At 43.5% G+C, this 25021-nt stretch overlaps 1 protein-coding gene across 1 annotated transcript; it reads right to left on the reverse strand.

Moving 5' to 3' along the window:
* Positions 1–2356: 2356 nt before the first annotated feature.
* FRZB (frizzled related protein) lies at positions 2357–23489 on the reverse strand. Its single transcript, XM_082056015.1, has 6 exons — positions 22945–23489; positions 11922–11969; positions 7140–7205; positions 4906–5110; positions 4629–4692; positions 2357–3057 (listed from the first exon to the last, which is right to left on the reverse strand). The coding sequence occupies exons 1-6, from the start codon at positions 23396–23398 to the stop codon at positions 2947–2949; spliced, it is 948 nt and encodes a 315-aa protein (XP_081912141.1). The 5' UTR covers positions 23399–23489; the 3' UTR covers positions 2357–2946.
* Between the last annotated feature and the right edge of the window lie 1532 nt (positions 23490–25021).

Genomic DNA, 25021 nt, shown 5'->3' on the forward strand with positions numbered 1-25021 from the left:
TTTCACATGGATTCCAGCCACACCAGCGCTTGCTAAATGGGAAACCCCTCCATTTAACAGCCCCAGCTGAAGATGCTCCTGACCCATGAGCTCAGCAATCTGAGGGTGCTCTTGGGTGGCCGTTGCACAGGAACACAACTCAACAAGCTCCCCCTTATTTTTTGAACTGCTCCTTTAGCTAGGAAAAGAGATGGGTAACCAGTGCTCCTGGCTGGCATGGTGCAGAGCAGAGCAAACCCACCCACCACTAGCACCTCTGCTTGCCTTCTGAGGAAGCCACCACATCCTCCTCTCCTCACCAGGAAAATGCAAACCAGCAGTGGTCAACAACACCAAAACGAGCCCACTCACTTTCTGGTCATCAGCTTGTCGATCTCATGAAGAATGGGCAAGAGTTCCAGCCTCGCAAATAAAACATTAAGGGATTGAAGACGATCAGAAACCAGTTCTCATCAATTAACGAAGCAGATCTATTTATTTCCTTTTCTTTGACAGTATTTTTCCTTTGACCTCAGCTAGGGGAATAAAGATGGAAGAGTATCTGGATTGTAAGGAAGACTGTTAAAAACAATTTAAGAGTAAAACACTACCTGTTAGCAGACACTGACCTGCTTTGAGTGCAGGACTGGGGTGACAGTGAGGGGGAAGCACAAGGTAAAGCTCAACACAACTTGGGCAAGTCAAAAGGAAGTATTTTCACACCATAGACTCTATTTCTAAATTATATGAGAGGCTAGGTGGGTCTTGAACTGTGACCTAATCAAGCAAGGTGTAAAACAACAAACTCTGCTGTCTTCAGAAAGCTCCGAGAATGGCGGCAGAAGGACAGTAGTAAACAAGATTACTCAGAAGTTTAGTTTTCTTGGCTTTTTGTGCAGCAGATTTTCCTTCTCACATTAACGGCCTGCTATTCAGTGATTTCTCAAAAAAAAGTCCAAAGCCCAATAATTAAATATGATTGACAACAGGCTTCCCAGGACTTGCTGCTTCAGTGAGGATGTTCACCTTGCCATACCTACTGCGACCATCACAGGCAGAGACCTGCTCACTGGTAGCATGGCTGGAAAACACAGGAACCCAGCAACAGAGTAGATGAGAACAGAAGCACCAAAATGCAATGGCCAAAATACACCAGAGCAGTGTTTTCAAATGGAAAGAGCTTTGTTGCTGTTTTAAAAATTATTCTTATTCTTCTATTTCAGCTTCCTCTTTGAAAGTTCTTTCACAGCTTCTAAGTCTGCCCATACAATACCCTGAGCAAACACTGAACTACCTGGAGCCTTAATATTCCACTGCTACCCTTCAGAGCCAACCATTCCTCTAAATTACCCCCTTACTTTTCATTTAAAAAAAAAAGGAAGATTCTGACTGTTGCAGGAAACAGTTCTATGTTTCAACTTGCTGCTTCTCCAACTCAGTGGAAAAACTGCCCTGAGACCTCTGGTTATTAACTGAAAACTTTAAAAATCATTATTACAATTATGCTCAAATATTTCTGTGTTTACTTATTGTTATATTTCTACAACACCTGACAACTGCACCACTGTTTTCTTAATGCAAGGCAGCCCTAATGCACTTCAGACAACACTGACAGCTGAGAACACAACAGCCATTTGCATCTTGAGTAGGTTCCCCTCTGCAGGCTACAGCAAAGACGAATATTTTTCTATTTACCTCAATTTATTTTGAGCATGAGAGAATAGGAAAACAGAAGATAATTTTGAATATGTTGGCACTATCTGCAAAGAATTCTATAAAAGCACAAAAAATAAACTTCTTTTTCCTTTTCTCATTTGCAAAAGTAATATAAAAAATTATGTTTGTTCAAAAGTCAGATAAGGTCTGTATTGACAACTACAATTCTTTTATTGGACATATTTTACTGAGCATTGAACACTTGTTTATGTAGGCACAGATTGAAGAATAACACCACAAAATCAGAAGGATAAAGTGCAGACCTGTACTGAGAAGCAGGTCTGGTAAGTCAGTCTACTCCTACAACTCAGCAGATGAAAGAAAAGAAAGAAGGAAAAGAAAGGAAAAGAAAGGAAAAGAAAGGAAAAGAAAGGAAAGAAAGGGAAGAAAGGAAAGAAAGGAAAGAAAGGAAAGAAAGGAAAGAAAGGAAAGAAAGGAAAGAAAGGAAAGAAAGGAAAGAAAGGAAAGAAAGGAAAGAAAGGAAAGAAGGAAAAGAAAGAAAAGGGAAAAAAACCTGCCATTATAAGAGAAGTGTATTATAAATTATATCCTGCAGTAACAGAACTATACAACCTTTCCTGTAAGTCTAGAGTGCTGGAAAACCCAGGTCCCCTGTGTACAAACACACCGTGTTTGTCACGGGAAATACTTTAAGTTAGACTTTGGCTTACACAAGTGGTTTATTTATGAGGCAGAAAACAAAGGTGTACTTATTAAAACAGTTCTCTTAACATCAATTCTTTACGTATTGCGGAATTATATTTCAGAATAAAAAAAGTTAAGCACTTAGAAACAGATCAACAACGTCCCCCCAACACAAGTTTCAGCAGACAGAGACCAAGAAATAGTGAAAGGGGGGAGCCAGTGTGAGTCAGGCCTTCAAGCGATGGTCTTTGCCAGATCTCATTCCTGCCTGCATCAGAACTTTCTCCCTAGGAAGATTCAGGAGATAAAAAGGTAAATTCTGCATGTCCTTATCTTTCCTCATCTCATAAGGGCAGTTTTCTACAGTTCTTAGAAACAGAAAAATAATATATATATATATATATATATTTCCATTTCCAGAGCTTGCACACATCCAAAAAAAAAAGGCAGAAAACAAGAGGGAGAATAAAAACTAATATAAGCTAAAACATTATTTTGTAGTAAACAATAGAATATAACGTGCAATAGTGCAATTTTTCCTTTGCAGCTCCAACAATGAAGTCTTGGCGGACAGTCCCCTGCGCGTCACCGCGTGGCGTCCCACACCTAACTACGTGCTTGCCGGGCGCTGCTGGCTTTGCCGGGCTTTGGAGCCGAGTCGCCGTGGCCAGGCTCTCCCTTCGCCTTCCCGAGGTGGCGGAGCTTCTGATCCCAGCGCTGCGGATCGAAAGGCAAAGAAATTGCAAAAGGGATCAGAGAAGAAAGATGTAAGTCATGTGTGAAACGACCGTGTGTGTTTACAAACGGCGGCAGAAAAATAGAAGCCGTCGCTGCTCCCACCGTGTTACCCTGAGTTGGGGTCAAATGGTGGAATGTGAGGTTATCAGTAAAAGACATTTTAAGCAGAAAAACCGTTTCCTGGCTTTCTTGCAGCCTCTGTGAATGAAGGGGCTGATACAAGGCAAAATGGCTTCAGCGGAGAAGCATCTCACCTTCTAAATAATAAAATGTAAATGCTAAATAACGAAATGTAAATGAAGCAACCTGTGCAGTCTCTGGGGGAAGCAGGATAAGTGATTTTTCTTAATTTTCTAAAAAAACATTTTAAAAAAATTATTTTTACTTTTCCACATAATAGCAACCACAGTACAAAAAGATGTAATAAATACAGTTGATACAGGTGATGATGCTTTTGGAAAAGGAGATTGCGAAGAGAAGTGGGTGGCGATGTTGCGTGGTCCTCAGCAGTGAGAAAATGAACCAGTTCCCAAAAAATCCCCCAACAAATTACACTGCCACCCAAGAATTGGAACTAAGCACAAGTCAACCTACAGCGGTAACATGATATTTGCTGTGCAGCACTGGATTTCGTAAGGTTCTGCCAAACCAAGCAACAACTTGGAATAAGATCTCTGTATCTTTTCACTCATGTAATCCCTATGGATGTGACAAATGCACACAGAATAACTTGCATTTGTAATCAGAACAGTATTCTCCTGCCAATCACCATTAAGGTTGATGAAGAAAGTGTTCAGTGAAAGAGGAGACTGTTTCATACAGGCACAATCATTATGTCAAATCAATAGCTGAAAAATTGTGTCAAAATAAGAATATTCTGTGTAAAATGACACTCCTAACTGTGGAAATCATTGATACTTTGCAGTGCAACAAAACATAAAAAGGCAATCCTTGCAGAATTCAGAAGGCATTAGAATACATTTAAATTACAAAACATTACAATGTCTTTTCATATACTGCTTGCATTTGAGCTCATTGCTTCCAATTCACTATGACATGACTTCCTCATCACGCACCTCCCTCATCTAAGGCAGGAAGATAAATTCAAAATAGTCGTTAATCCACATAATTTGGTAAGAGAACTGTATTTAAAGAATATTAAATCTAAAAAGTATAATTTTTACTTAATCTGGAAAACATTTGTAAAGCCCTTTTTTAAAAATAGTATCACAATCCCAAGTAAGCAGGTGTGTGTTGCAGAATGCACAGTTTGCCTATGGAGTTAAAACACTCCTACTGTTTGCTTTTTTGAGACAGAGGTTTTGATTGCTGCTACACTTGGTGCACTTTCAGGTAATTTAATATATCCCTTTAGTTTATTCAGCATGCATTTCTAAGTAATACAGAAAATAAAACACCAAGTTAATTTTTGATACCTGATACTAATTAACTGGGGTCAATATGTAAATTTTCTTCCCTTATTTTGAAAATATTAGGTAGATGTTTCATGGTACCTGCAACATTTGACTTTTAGTGAGATATTTTCTTACCTTTACTTTTTTACCAAGACGATCCTTCCATTTCTCAGCTATGGAGCCTTCCACCAAGAGTAACCTACCCAATGGAGACAATCAGTTACTCAATCAATAGCCATGTACAAGCTGTACAACCCAACACATCCCAGACTAAGATCTCCATGTGCCTTGTCCCCCCTGAATACAACTAAGAAGCCATACAGAGAGTCACACCAAGTTTTCCTTGGCTGGTGCAAGACCAGGGGAACAAACAACAACAAATATGCTCCAAGGACAATGCAGAAAGAGTTACCTGGAGCGCTCCTCATCTTCATAGCCCATAATGATGTACTCTTCGTTGGCGCTGAGTGGTGGGCACAGGCAGCCAGAGTTCGTGTGAAGGTTTACAGTGTCCTTTGGGATGTTCACCAGGGAAGATTTTAGGATCTCCTTCACTTCCACTACCACAGTGACATCGTGACATTTAGTCTTCACTTCCTTCACTTTAGCCCGAATGACTGGGAAAAAAGTCACAAAGAGTGTAGTTAGCAGCAGCTGATAATGCAGGTCACCCCCCAAACACTCTTGGTGACCTCTGTGATTAATCTTTTGCATGGTCCATTATCAAAAGCTTAGCTGAACTCCAGCAATGTCCCTCCCTCCATCTCTTCACTTCATTACTTCTCCACCCAGAGGGCCCAGGTAGCTCAGTTTATTTCGTAACAGTATGGTCACGAGCAGGAGTTATGTACCAGTCATATTTGCATCCTGTTTAAGCTGGGGTTATTTTTTTGCAGCCCCTCTTCTTCATCCTTTCCAATTTAAATATATTTAATTCATTAGTTGTATGCTCCCTCGAGCTGGAACTGCTCCCTCTTTGACTACTTGCAGTACAGATGCCCAAACTTAATTTGTCACTGAACCTTCCACAAAATGTGCACGTGCATTAGAACTTCTCATATCACTACTTCTGCTGGATGACAGGCCCTTACCCTTTTAGTCTGTCTCCAGTGACCCAGCAACAATCTGCTCTGCTCTTTATGCTCCAAATGCTCCTGATCTTGACCTGATGACCTGTCTAATTGTTTCTTCCCTCTCCCTTTCTTTTTGCCTTAAGTTGCATAGGAGGGAAAGCTGCCTTTCAAAGGCAACGCTTTTCATTTCTCTCACGGTGACCAGTGAACTGATCCCACATGCAAATGCAAAGCCAATCCAGAGGTCATGCTCTGGAGAACGTCACGTCTTTCACAGCCTGAAAATAAGAGTCTCTTTCCATTACAGACAGCAGATTCCCAACTTCTTCTAACCAATGCGCAAAAGGTAATAAGGAAGAAAGAAAAACATGGACTTATCTCCTCTCTCCACACGCATTGCCCATAAAGACCCAGACAATCCAGCCAGCATGTTTTGCAGCCACATTGAATACAGCTGCCAACAATTAATAGCTGTTACGCATTTAACATGCACAATTTACCCCAAGTGATCCACTTCCTTAAAATCTCTTTAAGATTAAAAAAAAAAATCTTGCTTTGGTTTGGAGTTCTTTCAAACACATTCTGAAACCTCTTTGCTTTCAAAAGCTGGAAAAGATGGGCAGCTGCACACTCAGCGACTCTCTACCATGTGCAGTCATGGTACCACTAGAGAACACTCACTCTGTAATTATTTTCCAAACAAACCCACCAAAACAATATAAAACCAACTAGTCACCTATAAAATAAGGATATTTGACAGAATACAATTATAATTTTTTAGCTGTTAATAGGATTTATTTTTAAAAGAAGATTATCTGACAATAGTTGTATAAATGCATAATCTTAATAAATATTATGCAATCACTGCTATTTAAATGAAGTCTTGAAGTTCTGCGAGCCTAAGGCTATTCACATGAGTAATGGGAAAAGGCCCAATTGTTCAGCTCCTGTGATATGTAGTCACTGGTTTCATCAGCCTCATTTGCTTAAAATGAACAATATGAATTAAAGTAGCAGCCTGGACCTGTGATATGCCTGAAGACCATGACAATCTAGACTAGAGAGGACATAACGTGGACACCATGCACTTTTACTGACAGCGTAACACAGTCGGCAAGATGCTCAATTCTGGCTTCAATATGCAAGAAGGAAAGAACCTAGTATGCCCGTTAGATCCCACGGTGGGTTTGTAGGCATGAAAGTTCATAAAAACATCCTTTCCTGTGAAAGCAGAGCATACTGGAGCTGGAAATCAAGGAGGGACCACAAGGTCATTTTTGTCACATCACTTTTCACACTAAAGTGCATGAACTCCCAATGCCTGTGCTGACACTGAAACAAAACCCCGCATCAACACAGACACCCTTGTGCTAACATATTAAATTAATCCCTTCCATCCTTCTACAAGCACTCTCGGTTTTCAATTTGGAAAAGTTTCAGGCCATTTCTTCCTTCTGTAATAAGTATGAGTGGATTAAGCACCAGTAATCAGGTCTACAGGCTTTTTTAATGAACATTTTCCCCTTACTGTAGCCTTAAGAATGCTGGGAGCTGGCCAGCCAGCTGTCCTTACCGTAGTTGTAATTGTTGCGTAGATAGGTCTTCTGGGTGGCTTTTATAGGCTTGCATTTGCAGCGCTCTGTAAAAACAGAAAGCTTTGTTTAGAAAGAAAAGAGAGTATGTTCAGTGACAATCTCCCCCAAAACCCAAGCTCACACCTAACAAAAATGTCACTGAATTTACTTTTTTATTACAGCCAAGTTAAATATTAAAAACTACAGGGCATTCCCACTCTGCTCTGCTGGAAGATGTTGTGGATCTGTCCATGCAATCTTCAATGTTTCTAGGAGAAAGCTTAACAAGCTGAAATTTAAAAAACAAACCAAAACAAAAATACTAAAACTAGCTAACTCCACAACAACAAAGATACACGGACTTGGAGTCTCAAGTGACAAGATCTTCCATTTTAAGCCAGATCAAGGTTCAATCTAGGTTTCTTCTGTGCTCGCAGGTGCTGTGATTCCTTACAATGCTGTTCTCTCTTCTGTACTGCACCTACTGAATTCCTCCTTTCTGCACCTTTAATCATACAGACTGCAACACAGACACAGAAAGAAAATACTATGACAGGGCATGACTTAACATTTGACTGGAGACTACACAGCTCAGTTTAACACACTGGGCTATTCAGGTGAGCAGGAATTCATCATAAGGAATTATATTTTTGTGGCAAATTCTCAATGTAGAGTGCGTGTCTGAAACTGCACCATAAGATTTCTTACAGTGGCACATCCCCTTCACACCTGAAGATGTCTAAGAGCTACAGTCAACAGATTAAGCATGTCGGAGGGTGGTGGGGACCAAGTGGCCCATGGCTACTTGCTCCAAACACTTCTGGGTTGGTTCCAACAAAATCAACCGTGTTTGTTCAGTGGTGTCTGGCGGGAGATTTAGAGATATTCAGTTTAAGACAGTGAAGGGCTTCACTTGACTACTACAGGTGTTTAGTGCTACTTTTAATCCTGCTCTGGACTCGTCCTTTTTTCTTTTTTTGGTAAATTTTACAAAATTTTATTATGACCCAGAACCTGGAGTTGAATTAAAATAAGTGAATTATTAGCCCTTATGGCTGTAAGGATGACGTTAAAAAGACAATAAAACCGAGCACTGTCAGAGTAGCATTTCCAGTGGTGCAGCTTCCAGAGAGCTGGGAGCAATAACAGAGGTAAAAACATCTTCATTAGTGCCTGGGGAGTGCTAATGCTGAAGCCCTGGACCCATGCGTTCGTTAACACCACCAATATTTCATGGCTGGTTGTTCTAATGCAAATATTTACTTATTTCAGGCTGGTGTCTAAGTGAATTTTGGTGGAGTAGTTTAAATATTACGTACACAGGCTCATATATTTTGACATTTGACTCGGCATTTAAGTGGAAGAAAATTTAATGCAGCCTATTTCTATACACCATCATTCTAAAATAACAAAAGGTATAGCTAGTGATTTAGTTAAATCCAGCCTGAAGAGTCTGAAAGAGATCTTTTATTTGCTCTCTAAGATTTTGACATATTAAAACGAGAAGAGATGGCATCGTATGGTTATGGACTTCTCAAATCATTATTTGTTTTCTATTGAAAGAATTTTTTGAGTTGAAAATACAAAAGAACTCCTAAGAAAGTAGAGAACATTTCAAAAGAAGAGGATATCGTTTCCTTGAATTTCAAACACATCCTCAGGCATCTATATATATAGAGTCCTACAGACTTCAGCTTTTGTATGAGACTGTGTTAAAATAATAAAGGCAGAGAAGGGAAGTGATTTTTGGCTCTCCTTCTGCCTGTGGGAGTTCAGGCATACTTGAGGCCAAATTACGGCCCATTTTATAAGCTGCTTTGGAACAGGTCATAAAAGATGTGCTCCTATGACCCACACTCAGGCAGGCATCTCAGCATTCATGTCCAACAAGTTTTACCCTTTAACATTCTCCTGCTCTACAGTACTTTGCTTTGTGACGTAAGTAGAAAAAATAGTCTAAATTACAGGACAAGAATACACAGCCTCACAGTCCCCTCAGTTTTAAGATAGTATTGAATTATTCTATTTTATTTATTTGAGGACTGTATTTTACTAGTCTTGTTCTAGAAATTCATTACAGACCAGCCCATGTTCTTAATGCAGGATACCTCCCAGATACCCTAGTGCTTTTCAAATTTACATTTCAAAGGATTTCACAAAACGCTGCTTTATTTCTAACTACTCCTTAGAGACACAGAAGCTAATACGGAGTCACTTGCCAAGGCCAGGTACAAAGTCAGTGTTGGAGCTACAATCAGCTCCTCTCTCCCAACTCCTCTGATGGTGCCTTTTTCAAAGGAAGCACAACAGGAGTATTAGAGAGAGAACCCACGTTTGATTGATGAATGTTTCTGACAAAGCTGAGCTTTCCCCAGGGAGTGGGAACACCCACACAAGGTGGCTATAAAAACGTATTGCATCTCTTGATGCCAAGGGCAAGTCCAATCTCATAAGGTAAGTCTCCTCTGAAGCTGCCAGAATTACCAGAAGAGCTCTGAGACCATGACAACATTATATCCCAAGCACCGAGACAGGCAGCAGTGGCTCACACCAGTTTTGACTGAGATCTCAGCGAACTTTGCCATTATATATTCTTTTTTAATACAAGTCAATGTAGGACTTAAAAATCTTCACATCTAGACCTTTGAAAATGTCTCCCTGTAAATGCCAAAACAAATGAACTATATGTGAAAAGGGTTTTCTGCACAGATCGCTGTGTAGAAATGTGTCATCCTAAATATATGTGCATGCATAATCTAAAACCTGGAGGTAACAGCAACCAGTACCAGTGCTCAAACCGGGAAAATGCTTCCCTGATAAATTAAGGATTAAAACAAACAAACAAACAAACAGAACAACTAACAACTCTAGAAAAAATTCTAAGTTACTTGAAAAGCATCTGATGAAGCAGACATCGGTGTAGTTTACCGGCAAGAGAAGCAAAAAAGGTCCTTGCAGACTCAGAGGGAAGGTTTTGTGAACAGATGCTGTCAGGGATAAAAGTGCCTCGAAGAGGAGTAATACATGAGCACCGTAACTGTACACAACACCAAATGCAATAGAATCAAGTCCAGGATTTTTTAAAATATATCAGGTTGCTACTTGCCAGAAAAAAAAAAAATCTATTTACAATGGCAAACTTACAAATTTACTTTACTGAACATATAAATAAAGCAATTATGAAATCCAGCCTTTTAGGTGGTTAAACTGTGTTTGTCAGCTGAAACAGGTGTAGCCATTGAACCAGAAACTGTGTTTGTACAGCAAAAGTCAGCAATAAAAATACCCCTCTTCCCTTTCATTAGCAATTTTTCTGTGCATCTTCACCCTATTTTTTAATGGGATCTTTTTACATCTGGTTTTGCATTTACTAGTCAAAAAGCCTCATGACGGTTGAAAAAGCATCAGCAACAGTATAACTGAATCTTACTCTTTTCTACTGCAGGGTCACTTACTGGTATAACATGCTGCCTACCTCCCTAAAGACGGGCAGTGCTAAAGGTATGTTTAATATTTTGGATAGAAGGTGATGCTGGAGGTTCATACTCCAAGTAGCCTGTGTGTTCTTTGTACAGTCACTGTAGAGCATGAAATCCACACTTTCTCAATGCCACAACAATTGAAAATGGCTTAAAACTAAGAAGATACTAACATTAGCTATCAAAATCTTTAGAAAGTCTTTTAGACATGGTTCTGTGCCCAAGGGAATGTAAAGCAAACCTTGCTAAGGGGTTTCCTTTTATCAGGTTTTTCTCATTTTAGCTGGCTTTCCGAAGCACATACACTATGATTTAAATAACATTTTGCACCTATGTAACTACTTTCACATTGGGACCTACCGATCACATTTTAAAACTAGGCATTATTAATCTCTTTTTACAATATAGTCATAAAGGCTAATGCTGAAGTTATCCAACTGGATGTAGGTATCTAATTTTATGTTCCACAACCATAATGGGGCTTTTATAATATAAAACTGAGCATCAGTGCACGGTGTAGCTGGTGAACATCTCTGAAGAAGGAAAGACATGATGGGCAACGTTAGGTTTTCCAGTGTCATCTTTTTAACTAAGGCCTAAGAAGCAAACTTCTGAAGGAAGGGTAATAAAATTGAAGAAAACCTACAGTCATTGGTGTGCCTGAGCAAAGAAGTCATATTTCTATAAACTATCTGCTACCAGTCTGGGCTTTGCTTCTTTGCATTGCGTATGACCAGAGAGTGGTAACACTCAAGGGGTTTTACTAAGTTCCAGCAAAACCAAACCAAAACAAAAGCGACAGGGGACCTGTTGGAATAAAACCAGTCTCAGAAGGTCACAGTTTTTATCTCCTCAGGTTAACAGAAGTTTTGCCATTATCTACAAAGAGGTCAGAATTCAATTTGCAAACTTTAAAGTCAGAATGAACCATTATCCTCACTGGTTTACCCAGAGAAAATCCATTTAATGAACATTCTCACTGTTCAAAACAAAACTTTTAATGGAAACAGCACAGCCCTCTTGATTTGTTGGCAATTTTGCCCTGACAAAAGCAGAAGAGATGAGCACTAAAAGACATGCTAAAGAGCTAATTGAGTCGTCTGCTGAGAGGTCCAAAGGCTGACCAGCCCCAAATCCCACCTGCCCATGACAGAAATCTCTTTTTGGAGATACAAAAGCACAATCTACAGGATTCCAAGACAAGACAGAGTATTTATTTATCCTACCGCTCTTTCTTAATTAAGTAGTAAAAGGATTTGAAAGACTATAGCTTATGATATAGTTTTATCGAAGTGTACTCACCGATGCCGGCACCTCTACAGTTGCCATTATTAGAATCCATAGGGAAATCTGGCACAGATTTGTAAAATATGTAAAGAAATGTTAGTATTTTTAATATTGGATTATTTCAATACACCCACACTACAATGTTTTCTCTTTTTCTAATATTTAGTATATTAAAACTTAATAACCTAATTAATAAACAAATTGCAATGTTCTACAGGCCAGCCTGTTAAAAGTTGACATTATTTCTTATCTGAACTTCACCTGAATCCAGCACATCAAGTTAAATGCTGAAGCAAATTAAATATCCCATTACTGTTGGTACACAGGCTGGCAGGCTCAGGACAAGGATAGACATTTATGGCATGAACTTACAAGCATCTACAAGAAGTACACGTACTGTTTGCATTTAATTAGATGATGAAAGAAAAATTACTTTTGGTTTGTTTTTTTGGTTACTGAGGAAATCAAACCAAACAACCATAATCACATAGTTGAAGTAAATGCCAAAACAAATGTTTCAGACCTTCCCCTTCCCCTCAGTTTAAAAACATACTGATTAGTTTGACAGACAGATAAAGAACAGGAGGAAAAAAGGCACTATGCCCAAAGGACTGCTTTTAGATACATTCATAAGTGGAATGTGCCCCACATAGGTAAAACACATAATTTCAAAACTATTGTTTATTAAATCACACAATTTAATGGATTTCTACATATACTTAATCATGAAAAACAAGTATGTTAATGCACATAATGTTGTACAAATTAAAGAAAAAATGAATGCAAGAGAGACAAGACTTGAGAGAGAGGCAGTATATTTTATTAGAATGATACATAAAATGGAAAAACAAATGAGCTTTCAACTTAAAAAGCCCTTCTCTAAGTTTGCATGCCCAAAAGTCTATGCTGCTTTTTCAACTCTGGATGCTGGCATCGCACAAACATCATCTTTTTTTATCCTTACATTATCATGGAGACAAAAACACTGCTTTTGCAATATAGGAAAAATGAAAACATGACCATGTCACAAAAGCTCTTCACTTGCAGCTCAAGCTGTAAGGATCTGTGGTAACGCAGCCCAGGACACTGATGATACTTGGTACAGGTGAAGGGCTTAGATGTATGGACTGAATTTTAAGGGCTGGGGCCATTATTTAATCCTAAGTTCTGTACATACGTATTTTAAATACCTACTTACAAGAGATCTAATATTACTTATTTAATCCTCTCATTTGTCCATCCTTATTTAAAAATAAAAATCTCCATCTTAATGCATATTCACACTACTCATAGAAAGATGAAACTTCCTTTACATAAATGGAAATATGGCTAAATGACAGTCAAGGCAAGAGTAAATCCGAAAAACAGCTAATTCCCTCACTAACATGATCATTAATGTCAAAAACTTGAGACTTCAGGAGCAGTTGTTCCTACTAACATAAAGAGCAAAGGGTATAGAAAATAGCATAGAACTATTTTACATCCAATATCCTGTTCCTAATAAAAAAATCACACCCATTTTCTTTCAAAGAAAGCTTCAAACTATTGCAGGATCATAGTTTATAGAACAGAGCAGTAATTTTCATGGTGCCAATTTCGTCCTTCCACAGCAGCTGTAAGGCTTCTCAATGCTGCCTTGTAACAAGTCATATTACACATGCTAATTCTTACTCAAGTGTTTTATTTTGATTATTCACCTCTGCTTTCTCAGATTTTTAAAAAGCTATTGTTATCAGGCAGTAATCAGACATCATGATGTCTACCAATACTACATGGCAAACAAAAGAGATCTTCGACAAATTTAAATGAATTTTACATTGTACCAAGTGCTTTCATGTATTCCAGGACAGAATGAAGGAGGAATTAAAATGTCTTCCTCATGCAAATGCTGAGTAAAAGGATGGCCAGATTTCTTCTTCACTTAGCTAGGGCTTTGCTTTAAACCTGCAACTCCTTCTGGCATGGGAACACCATAGAGGATGCTTGGGTCTACAGCCTGACAACCCTCCCATCAGCCCCCAAGTGTAGACAGAAGCGTGAAACCTCCCAGCAATCAACCATGGAGAGGTGGCTCTGCCTCTTGCTGTACCCAAAGCTTGCCTGAGGTGTTCCACCACCCCCTGGGCATTCAAGACCCCCACAGGGAAAGCTCTCCAGATGCACTGCCCCTCTCGTTCAGTTGCCTTGGCCAACTTCTCAGGTTGCCTTCACGACTGCCTGGCTTTGCACATGGCCAAGGCAACTCCTCCTGGTGCTTCATGTGACCCAGCAAGCTACAAGTTGAACATGAGCCAACAGTGTCTCTGGCAGTGAAGAGGGCAACTGTGTCCTGGGTGCATCCAGCACAGCATTGCCAGCCGGGCAGGGAGGTGATTGTCCCACTCTGCTCTGCACTGGTGCGGCCTCACCTGCAGCGCTGTGTGCAGTTCCGGGTGCCACAGGATAAAAAAGATATTAAGCTACTAGAGAGTGTCCAGAGGAGGGCTGGGAAGTTGGTGAAGGGTTTGGAAGGGAAGCTGTATGACGAGCGGTTGAAGTCACTTGGTTTGTTCAGCTTGGAGAAGAGGAGACTGAGAGGAGACCTTATCACGGTCTACAGCTTCCTCACAACGGGAGGAGCGGCAGGCGCCGAACTCTTTTCTTTAGTGATCAATAACAGAACCTGAGAGAATGGCAGGAAGATGTGCCAGGGGAGGTTTAGGTTGGACATTAGGAAAGGGTTCTTCCCCCAGAGGGTGCTGGAGCACTGGAACAGGCTCCCCAGGGAGGTGTCACGGCCCCAAGCCCGACAGTGTTCAAGAAGAGACTAGACGATGTCCTCAGACACACGGTGTGAACTGTGGGGTTGTCATATGCAGGGACAGGAGTTGGACTCGACGATCCTTGTGGGTCCCTTCCAACGCAGGACATTCTACAGTTCTATGATACAGTCCTTACCAAAACAGATACTTCAGTTATGAACAAAGGGACAGTTCGTTCACACCTCCAAAGCACATTCCTTATTGCAACAAAATTGTTAGTGGGGACAGAAAAGATTTTAATCAGCAGAAGAGGTAAGGGAAGTACCAGGTGAAATGTTTACCATCTTCACATCCAGAGAGGGAAGAGGGAAGGAAGAAGAAGGAAGCCCTGAAGTATACTCTCCCTTCTAAAACCACGGGCTGATCCAAGAAGTCATGACTTCATGGTGTTTGAGCAAACCAAGCCCAGTTCACTCTGGAATTACAACTAAACATAAACCAGAGCCCAGTAAGGGGTTCTCAGCCTTCCCTGACCCCACTTGGGCATAAGATGCTCATGTGCATTGGCTGAGGAACTGTCCTTCAAACTCACACTGACACAAGGAGGGCTGGTAAACACCCAAGGTGCCCAATATAAACCTGGTCCTGAAAAACAAACACAGAACTAAACTGCTTTCCACCAGATGTTCTCTTCCTCTCCTAGCTACACAACTTATTTTATTTTTACCAAATTACAAGACACCACAACCTCAACCTGTTTCCTAATTCTGCATTTATTCATTTGCCAGGTCACTCCTCCTACGCCAAACCAGTGGTTGTGAGTACCCGACAAGGCAGCTGCCTGCAGAACACGAGTAACCCAGATGTTGTGTGCAGAGCAGTTACTCATGGAAACGGCTCCCATTTCTGTGCCTGATGCTGTATGCAGCACACTGTGCTCTGCAACTGTGGTCAGAGCACTGTCTGTCAGTGAGCAAGGGAGGAGTAAAAAGGCACCGGTTCATTACTTCTGTGGGTCATCTCCCTCCTTGCGAGGGCTTGGGCCAGGCAAGCATTGACCTTGCCTTGATGCTATCTTGCCCAATGCACTCGTGCTGATTTAGGGATGAGCAGTTTCTGCTGATGGAGAGGAGCACAGGCTTGGAGAGGGGACCAGAGACCTTGAACACGGTAGGACACATCTCAGGAAAGGCTTCACATCTCCTTGATCCTTCTCCCAGTGAAGCTCATGAACCACCTGGTCCTTCCTCATCTCCCAGGGAAGCGATGAGAAAAAAGGTCTGGGCCAGCCTGGCCACCAGCCACTCGTGAGATCTCAGATGGGTGTGAGCAGCCACAAAATCCCATGCCCTGACCCCTGCGGTCTAACGGCAGATACCTCTCCTCACCAGGAGATACATGCTGCTTACACCTTCACTTGCAATGCAGACAGGAAAAAAAAAAAGCCATTTAAAAAAATTAACAGCTAACTTCCTATTGTTCCACTTTTCTTCAGGATAAACCTCTCTGCCAAGTTTTGTCTATGCAAAACAATCTTTCTGAAAGAAATATCTGTCAGTGATGATTAGCAGGATTGCCAAAGAGAAAATATTATCCAGAGCTCCAAGCAAAAGGCTTGCTATTAAATTTTGTTTCAGAGCAGGGGAAAAAATCCAAATGGATTTTTCCAATAAGCCCTTCTAATTAATTGTTTTTCACAGGGATGCTGTTTAAATGGGGGAGGAGGGGAAGGCAAAAATAAACAAAAACCAACCAAACAACAAAACACTAAGGTGGAAAGCTGAATAAAAGCCACTTGCATAGTAAGTGTACAAAATAACAATGCCTAGGACACAGATTCGGATGAGAGGTTTGGGAAAAGGAAACAACTTGGAAAAACTTAGTTTCGAGCAAACATCTTACCTATATCACACTTGAAATTTAAAAAAGAAAAATAAGGCAGACAAAGAGCCAAAAGTAACACAATCCCGACTGTCACTGCAGTTAAAGAACATGGTCCAGCTATGACTGAAGCCATTCCAGGCGCTCTGCTCCACAGGACAAAACCACAGCGAGCACTCGCTGCTTGGGCACTTTCTTCAGATGGAGACATCTGTGAGCCCCCTTGATTAACACAGCCTTCCAAACTGCATGAATTCAGCTTGTCATCTACTCCAGCTCTTAATACAGAGAGGAACTTTGCTAACCTGACTGCAAAACCACGCACACTGAAGCAAAGTAATGTGAAAACTGATCCCAGTTACAATTTAATATAGACCACTCAAACTCCGGGAGGCCTGCAAGACAGCAACATGGCTGCTCCATGTGACAAATTATTCCACATAATGAATTATTCCACATAACGAGTCCTGCCAGGTTTTGATGGCATTTGATGGCCTAGATCTTGACTTGATGCTTAGACTACAAAAGCCATTCTAGGGGACTCAGCCTACAAACCATAGCAACACTACAACAGCATCAATGCTACCATTATTAATAAGATCTTAAATTCTCTTATTTACTTTTCCTTTCTTCTTTAAGGCTTGAAGCTTGTAATTATTTCGTTCTTTAACTAAGAAATGAAGCTGCTTCTGAGTTTTGAGCAGACATTTAAAACAAATCTCAGCTTCAAAATGACAAGATGGATGCAACTGCTTGTCCTTGGTACAGTCTGAAACGCTCCTAACACCACTGTGCATTTTGGTTACTGAAAGCAGAGATATGTTCGATCTGGAGTTTAGAAACTACTGCTTTGGAAATGAAGTTAATACCATATGAAAAAGAAGCATAGGAAATGGCTCTTTCACTTTTCTTTTAAGCATACAATGCCAAATTCACACACTGGATTACTTTGAATTCATCGAGGCAGACAGACAGGTACAGAGGACTTGGCCTACATGGAGAAATCAGTGGTTCATATAAGATTTAAGAAAATACATCTCAATGACTTGAATAATCTTTAATTTTATTTGATGTTTAAGAGGTGGCATTTTTTTAGAGCTGGTATTTTTTTAAGAGATTCAGAGCACTCCTCAGCCATCTTATGACAATCATCCAAATCAGTTTGGACATTAATTATATGTGGTTAATACCTTGTGACGATGCTTCCCTTTTCTCCAGCATCTCATTAACAACGCAACATGACTTCCAGCTATTTTTTCTATCTAAATGTGATACGAGGAGACAGAAATCCAACTGATGTATCTGTCCTCCGCGATGCACGGTACCCATCATACTGCTCTCCTTTAATTGCCAGTTCCCTCTTCGAAACAGGAATAAACTTGTCACTTGAGATGTAAAAACTCTACTAGATAGCAGCAGCCAAGCACATGTGCTCAAGTGCTTTTCTGAGTCAGCATCCCAACACCAGCAGCGACTGTGGTCAGGGTGGTCATTTATTCCATGCAAAATTAAAGACACGTCCCGCTATTGATATTTTAGATTCAAAACAGTTTTTGTCTATCTGCACTTCTTGCCGCTTCACAGAATAAAGATTTGTCAGGTTCCTGAGTGAAGGAAGAAGATAACCTGACAGATGTGAGGACAGCATATGCACTCAGCACACAGAGACCAGGATATATGGAGCACGTGAATGGGACCTCCCACATATGCAAGTTAACTTGTACTGATGTCTGCGAGTAGAACTGCTTTCATCCCCAAAAAGCGAAGGACAAGGATGTGGGATAAAGACATCAGACATTAGCATGCACTAATCTCACCTCTGGGATATTGTCAAGAGCCTTTTTCTTCTTCCATCCTGGACTGTGATTTGTTTGATCTTCCACAAAAGAACAAAATGTTCAGTGTCGCACTTGCCTCCAGAACACCCACACCACAACCAGCGCATCTCTCTGCTGCCTGGGTGTAAAGGCACACAGGTATTTCCCAAAGATAATGAAAACTCAAGGAAGATACGTTTCCCACAGGACACTTGTTTCAAGGTGGTCTCTGTAACATGAGGGACCTGAGACCTCCAAAGCAGCAGTGTGGCACAGCAGCTCACACTCATGTTGGGGAGATCAGCACAAGCCCAGAGGGTCTACAGAGCTCTTCTTCTGACTAAGCCCTAAACAAGGCACTTCTACTGCTCTTACCAGCCTTCTCCATCACAGACACAGCAGCAGCTATTTCATCCCTTCAGCATGTCAGAGCCCTGAAGAACATCAGGAGAAACACACAAACACTTTCCTCATTGCTGCAAAGGAGAAGCCTCTAGATCTTACCATTTGGGCTGCACCAGGGAAGAAGCCCTAAAAGATATTTGTGGAGGACCTGTAACATGTGCCCCAATAACCAAAAGTGAACTTCTTACTGGGATTTGCCACAGATTTTACCAAGCACAGTTTCTCCAGATCTTGCAACAGTAGCTGGGCACGGAGAATACAAGATTGGAAAAGCTGGAGAGTTGGGCGGGGAATAACCTAATGAAATTTAACAAGGGAAAGTGTAGAGTCCTGCATCTGGGCAGGAACAACCCCAGGTTCCAGTATAGGTTGGGAAATTACATATTAGAGAGCAGTGTAGGGAAAAGGGACCTGGAGGTCCTGGTGGACAACAGGATGACCATGAGCCAGCACCGTGCCCTTGTGGCCAGGAAGGCCAATGGCATCCTGGGGTGTATTAGAAGGGGGGTGGTTAGTAGATCGAGAGAGGTCCTCCTTCCCCTCTACTCTGCCCTGGTGAGACCACATCTGGAATATTGTGTCCAGTTCTGGGCCCCTCAGTTCCAGCAGGACAGGGAACTGCCGGAGAGGGTCCAGCGTAGGGCAACGAAGATGATTAAGGGAGTGGAGCATCTCCCTTATGAAGAAAGGCTGAGGGAGCTGGGTCTCTTTAGTTTGGAGCAGAGGAGACTGAGGGGTGACCTTGTTAATGTTTATAAATACATAAAGGGTGAGTGCCATGAGGATGGAGCCAGGCTCTTCTCGGTGGCAAACAATGATAGGACAAGGGGTAATGGGATCAAGCTGGAACACAAGAGGTTCCACTTAAATTTGAGAAAAAACTTCTTCTCAGTGAGGGTGACAGACACTGGAACAGGCTGCCCAGGGGGGTTGTGGAGTCTCCTTCTCTAGAGACATTCAAGACCCGCCTGGACATGTTCCTGTGCGACCTCACCTAGGCGTTCCTGCTCCAGCAGGGGAATTGGACTAGATGATCTTTTGAGGTCCCTTCCAATCCCAAACATACTGTGATACTGTGAAAGAATTTCTCATCTTTTACTGCAACATTAGCCAAAAGTAAAAGTCAGGTGAACTTCAAGTGATCTTCAACTTGACATCACTGAAATGAGCATCAAGACCAATTACTTTAATGGCGACAGGAAATTTTCGTAAGTGTCTGTACAGGCTCTTCCTGGCCACAGAAGAGCAGATGGTAACTGACTCAGCATGATATTGACCTGCTACAGCCATTGCAGGTGATGCAACCCAGTTGAAGTGTGTCCTGAAGGTCAGAAGAGCCCTTGTACCCAGCTGAATTGTGCACTCAGAAAGATGCACAATCTAATATTGAAAAAGGAACAGAAATTGGCCTTTCTACACCCTGTCCCTGCTCTGAAAAGGACAAACATCTGACCATGTCATCCTTCAGGCTGCTGCCTTACGGCTGGTACTAGACAACGGCATTAATCCTCACCACTAAAAATGAAGAGACCTCAAGAGGAAAGGAAAACGTAGAATCCTGTTACTTTGCAGGCAGAAAAAAAATTAAAGAAAAATCAAAATCTCACTTCTGAAGACCATAAAACATTCCCTTCCACAAGAGAAGCCTGTGAAAAAATGGATTTATATGTCTGCCTGCCCTACCAGGTGTAGTTTACAGACAGCATGAGGGGCAGGAGTGCTTCTGAGAGAAAATAAGAGCAAGTATTCTGTATGGTGTCCATTAGGCAGTTGGTTATTCCTGTCTGCTACTTGGCTGCGATCCTTTATTTGAAGAATTGAATTTGGAAGTGTTCGCCTTACCTCTTCCTAGAACAGGAATCCTTCACTCTGCTTTCTAAAGGAGCAGTTTTATTCCCTCAAGAAGGATTCTTTCAGTCTGGTGCATAATGCATCGGTTCAAAATTTTCAGCCCAGAAATGAGAATGTCATCAGGTTCTCATTCACTGAAAGAGAGTTTTCATGGATCCAGCCCTGGAATCCCTCAAAGAGGTTATTGTACTGCTGAGATCCTCAGAAATAGGTAACTCGGGGGCAATTTTAGCCAAACTTCCTCCCTCCAGATTTGAATGCGATTGCTTTCAAATCGCAGCAGACCTGCCAAGCCTTGCTCAGCTTGGAGCCATTTTTAAGGTGGTTTTGAAAGCACCTCAAGACTGCAGAGAAAGGCGCTTGGTGTTCTAAAGTGTACCTGCCTGAACCATGCCAGCAGGTCTGCAGACCCCCAAGAGCAGCAGCGAGGTAGATGCTGGCAAAAAGAGATGGTTGTGGACAACTGCGAGGGCAGGAAGGAAAGGGAAGAGAGGAAGAATTGGAAGAGTTAGAGAGAAATAGTAGTAATGACTGGAGATATCAGGGCATGGTCACTGAGTTGAGATTTCAAGAGGTGGAGAGGGTAAAGTGATGGAGTCAGAGGAGGAGTGAGGTCAGTCTGACCTACAAATACATGGGGATGAGTGGGGAGAGCAGCTTACCTGGGAAGACTGAGCTGGGGAGTATGGTCAGGAAATGGAAGCATGAGATTTCATTAGAAGGGAAAAACAGGAATTACAGTGTTCAGCATTGCTGGCAGTGGGACACATAAAGCATTTGGTAACAGGACAGGAGCATGGTCAAATACTGTGCTAAGCATAGCATGAAAAAAAACCTTAATTCACAGGCCCCTGCTGGGGGACAATGGAGAGGTGGGATCTGCTGCCCACCAGCGAGCTGCCACAACCTGGCACTGGAGCTGCGGGCACCGAACGAGCTGTACAGCAGCAAAACAAGCCCAGAGGGCACATTGGTGCTGCTCTGCCTCAGCCTCTGACCCCTCACAGCTGCTCCGCTGCCCCAGCTCTGCTCTCCCCCTGCTTGGAGGGAGAAGTCTGGCAGACCCACCAACACTGCAGCTTTGCAGCAAGGAAACGTGGCTTGGTTCCACCACCAGCAAATGCTTTTCTCAAGAGGAACTGTGGTCATTTTGTAAAGGTCAATGCTCACTCATGATAATCACCCACAGGCTTGCTTTAATTTGCAATTCAATAGCTCCTTCAATTTAGTGTTTCTGTGGTGTGCATCTCACCAGCTGGAGCTCTGCCCCACTAACCCTTCCAGCCCAAAGGCAGCTGTGATAGAAGCGCAACCCTAACAGAGCAGGGTCCCGGAGCAGCAGCATGTTTGCAGCATTGTGGTGGCCAAAGCGGTCAGCAGTCTTCACCCAACTACCCAGAGATGCTCCTGCCTCCCTGATAGGCCCAGAGAGCAGATGGAACACCCAGTGCCAGCTGTCCTGTAGGGCGACAACAAGCACAGCTGGTGAAATGGGATGTGGTGACAAAGCCGAGGGGCTCCAACAGACTGTGGGGGATCAGGTACCATTAGAGCTGCGCTGAAGATGCCCCAGTGCTGGTGACAGCCTTTGGCTTGCTCAGGGACACCAGGAATGAAACAGAGAGGAAGGCTGCACCTTCACTGCACCCCTCTCCTGACTGTAACTCATGAGTGCAGGGTTGACAGGGTATTTGTGCCACGACCGCACCTTCAACACCAGCCACAGAGAGGAGGTTGTTCTCCGCCTGGCTGTGCATGTGCCAGTGCTGGCACACGAGGAGGCTGGGGAGACCACGCTCCCTCACACCCTGCCTGGGGCTCCTCTGAGCATGGCTCTTGCCCCAAAATCCACTGGCTGTGCTCAGGGGTGCAAAAGCCTCGCCTGGGAGGGGAGCAGCCTGCTTTGGGGAGAGCGAGCGGCTGGGGATGAGCAAAAAGAGGTGCTGCGGGAACTGGCAGCCCAGGGATGAGCACCTCTCTCTTGGGTGGCTCTGCCTTCCACTTCCAATGAAATACCAAAAAGGGGTATCGAAACATTTCCCATTTACATGAAATGAGGGTTGTTGCTCCCACACTTTGAAGCGTTCCCCTGCGTGACGGCAGGACTGTCATTTGTCGCACGCCCTCCTTCCCGACAGCAAAACTTCTCCAGCAGCGACGCGGCTGACAAAGGCAGAGTGAAAAGGAGGAAAAAAAGTAGAAAGAAAGAAAAGCGGCTTAGAGAAAAGTCTGCAGCAGCGGCGCGGAGGAAAGGCAGCGCTCCCCGGGGCGGGCTCCGCACCCCGCTCGCCGGCGCCCATTGTCCCGCCGGGCGGGCGGCGCGGAGCGGCCCCGGGCACTCACCGGCGCCCTCGGCGGTGACGATGGCCTCGGGGGAGATGCAGACGCCGCGGTCATAGAGCGGCAGCTCGTCGCAGGCCAGGCTCTCGGGCCAGGCGTGGCGGTACCGGATGAGGACGGGCTCGCAGCCGGCGCGGGCGCGCTCGCACACGGACTTGCAGGGCTTGATGGGCTCATGCTGGAAGTCGATGGTGCAGATGGGCGCGTACATGGCGCAGAGGAAGAAGAGGAGGTCGGGGCTGCAGTTGGTGCCCAGCAGCCCCTCGAACTGCTCCATGGCCAGCACGGCGTTGGCCTGCGTGCTGTGGTGCAGGTGGTTCGGCATCTTGGTCATGTTCCACGGCAGCGGCTTGCACAGCGGGATGCGCACCGGCTCGCAGGCCGCCGACCGCCCCGCCGGCGCCCGCCCCAGCACCAGCAGCCCGGCCAGGGCCAGCACCGGCAGCCCCCGCCACATGCCGCCCGCCCGCCCCGACGGCGTCGCCCCCGCCGCGCCGAGCCCGGGCCCGAGCGGCCAGACCCCGACGCGGGGGGCGGCTCCTCCGGCGGCGGCGGCCGCGCTGCCCCCGCCCGCCGCCCGGCCCCTCCGCGCCTCCCGCCGCCGGGCGGGACGGGCCGCTCCGCGGGGCCCGCCTCTCCCCTCCGGCGGGGCCGGGGAGCCCCGCTCCGCCCCGGAGCTTGGCCCCGAACAAAAGAGAGCCCCGGCGGGGGAGGAAGAGGAACGGGCTCTTTTTTATGCTAAGAAAAGAGAAAAAGAAAAGAGAAGAAGAAAAAAAGAGAAAAATCAACAACGAAAATCCTTCCGTCCTCACCGCAAGGAGAACGTTTGCTCCGGGAAGAAAGCAGAAACATTGCTGTGAAGACAGACACAAAAGCATTGATTTCAGATATTTCTCCCAGACAGACGTACATTCACGTGCTGTTTGGAAAATGCCCGGGTTTTTTTTATGTGTTCCATTGTTCATAGCGTAACAGCTCCAGGAGGAGGTACACGGAGAAAAAGTGTGTGAGAAGCCACTTTGAAACAGTCATGGGTGACCATTTTTAGAGGAGAGTCTGTGATAATGTTGAGAGGTTTAAGAAAAGAGACAGATTAACATCCAGGAAGTTCAGCTGGTCTGCTAGAGGTGCTTTCTTTTCAGCTGGTTAAAAAAAAAAAAAAGCCATACATTGATGTTTAAGTATCTCGCAGAGCAATGGCACGACAAAGGGTATCCCAACTGATCTGCAAAAAAAGCTTTGATATAAATGAACTAACATTTGTTAACCAGATAAATTCGTTCTAGTTATAAAGGTATCAAGCAATTGCTTGAGCGTGTGTTTGGTTTAGTTTTGCTATGGTACCAGCAGGTGTGTTATTTCAGTTTCTGCAGCCAAACCAAACCTGTGAGTAGAAACACACCTACCAGCAGCCAGTGCTCAGAAACCAGACCAAAAGTGTGGATAGGTTGTGAAAGAAACCATGGACACAGAAACTCAGAAACACAGGGTCTTAAGCCTGGAAAGGCTTTTAAAAAATTTTTATCATTGCAGATGAAGTCTTGATCTCTTTAACTTGGCTGCAAAAACCCCATTGGCTCTCGTGAAGGCACAAGGCAAGCAAACAGGGAATTGTAATAAAGCCAGCGGAGTGGAGGTACAATGCGCGTGTTTCAGCATCTCTGCACAAGACTGTGTGTGACAGCCTCAAGAGCTGTCAGTCATGCCCATGCCCCTCAGCCTGCACCCGGGCTTGCAAAATAGCCATAGGGGTAAGCAAAGGGGAGCTTGTTCTTCTGCAGGGGGAATGAAAAGGAGATCTGGTTTGACTCACCCTCTCAGCTCCTCAAATTAAGTAATAGCAAAGTCTGAGGTTTGAATTTCTTCTTGTAAGGTAAAATACACATTTAAAAAGTGTGTGGTGTAATAAAAACCTTACCCAGCAGGTTGGGAACTGAATACGCTGGCTTTCGCGGCAGGACCTTACCTGGCAGCGACGATGGATGTGGGAGTGGAGCATCCCGGGGTGTCTGAGTCAAGGGAGATGGGCCAGGGCGATGCAAAGCAACCAGTGACATGAATGAACCCGAGTTCATATTTT

The sequence above is a fragment of the Streptopelia decaocto genome, assembly GCF_964273445.1.
Source record: "Streptopelia decaocto genome assembly, chromosome: 6".
Classification (NCBI taxonomy): Eukaryota; Metazoa; Chordata; class Aves; order Columbiformes; family Columbidae; genus Streptopelia; species Streptopelia decaocto.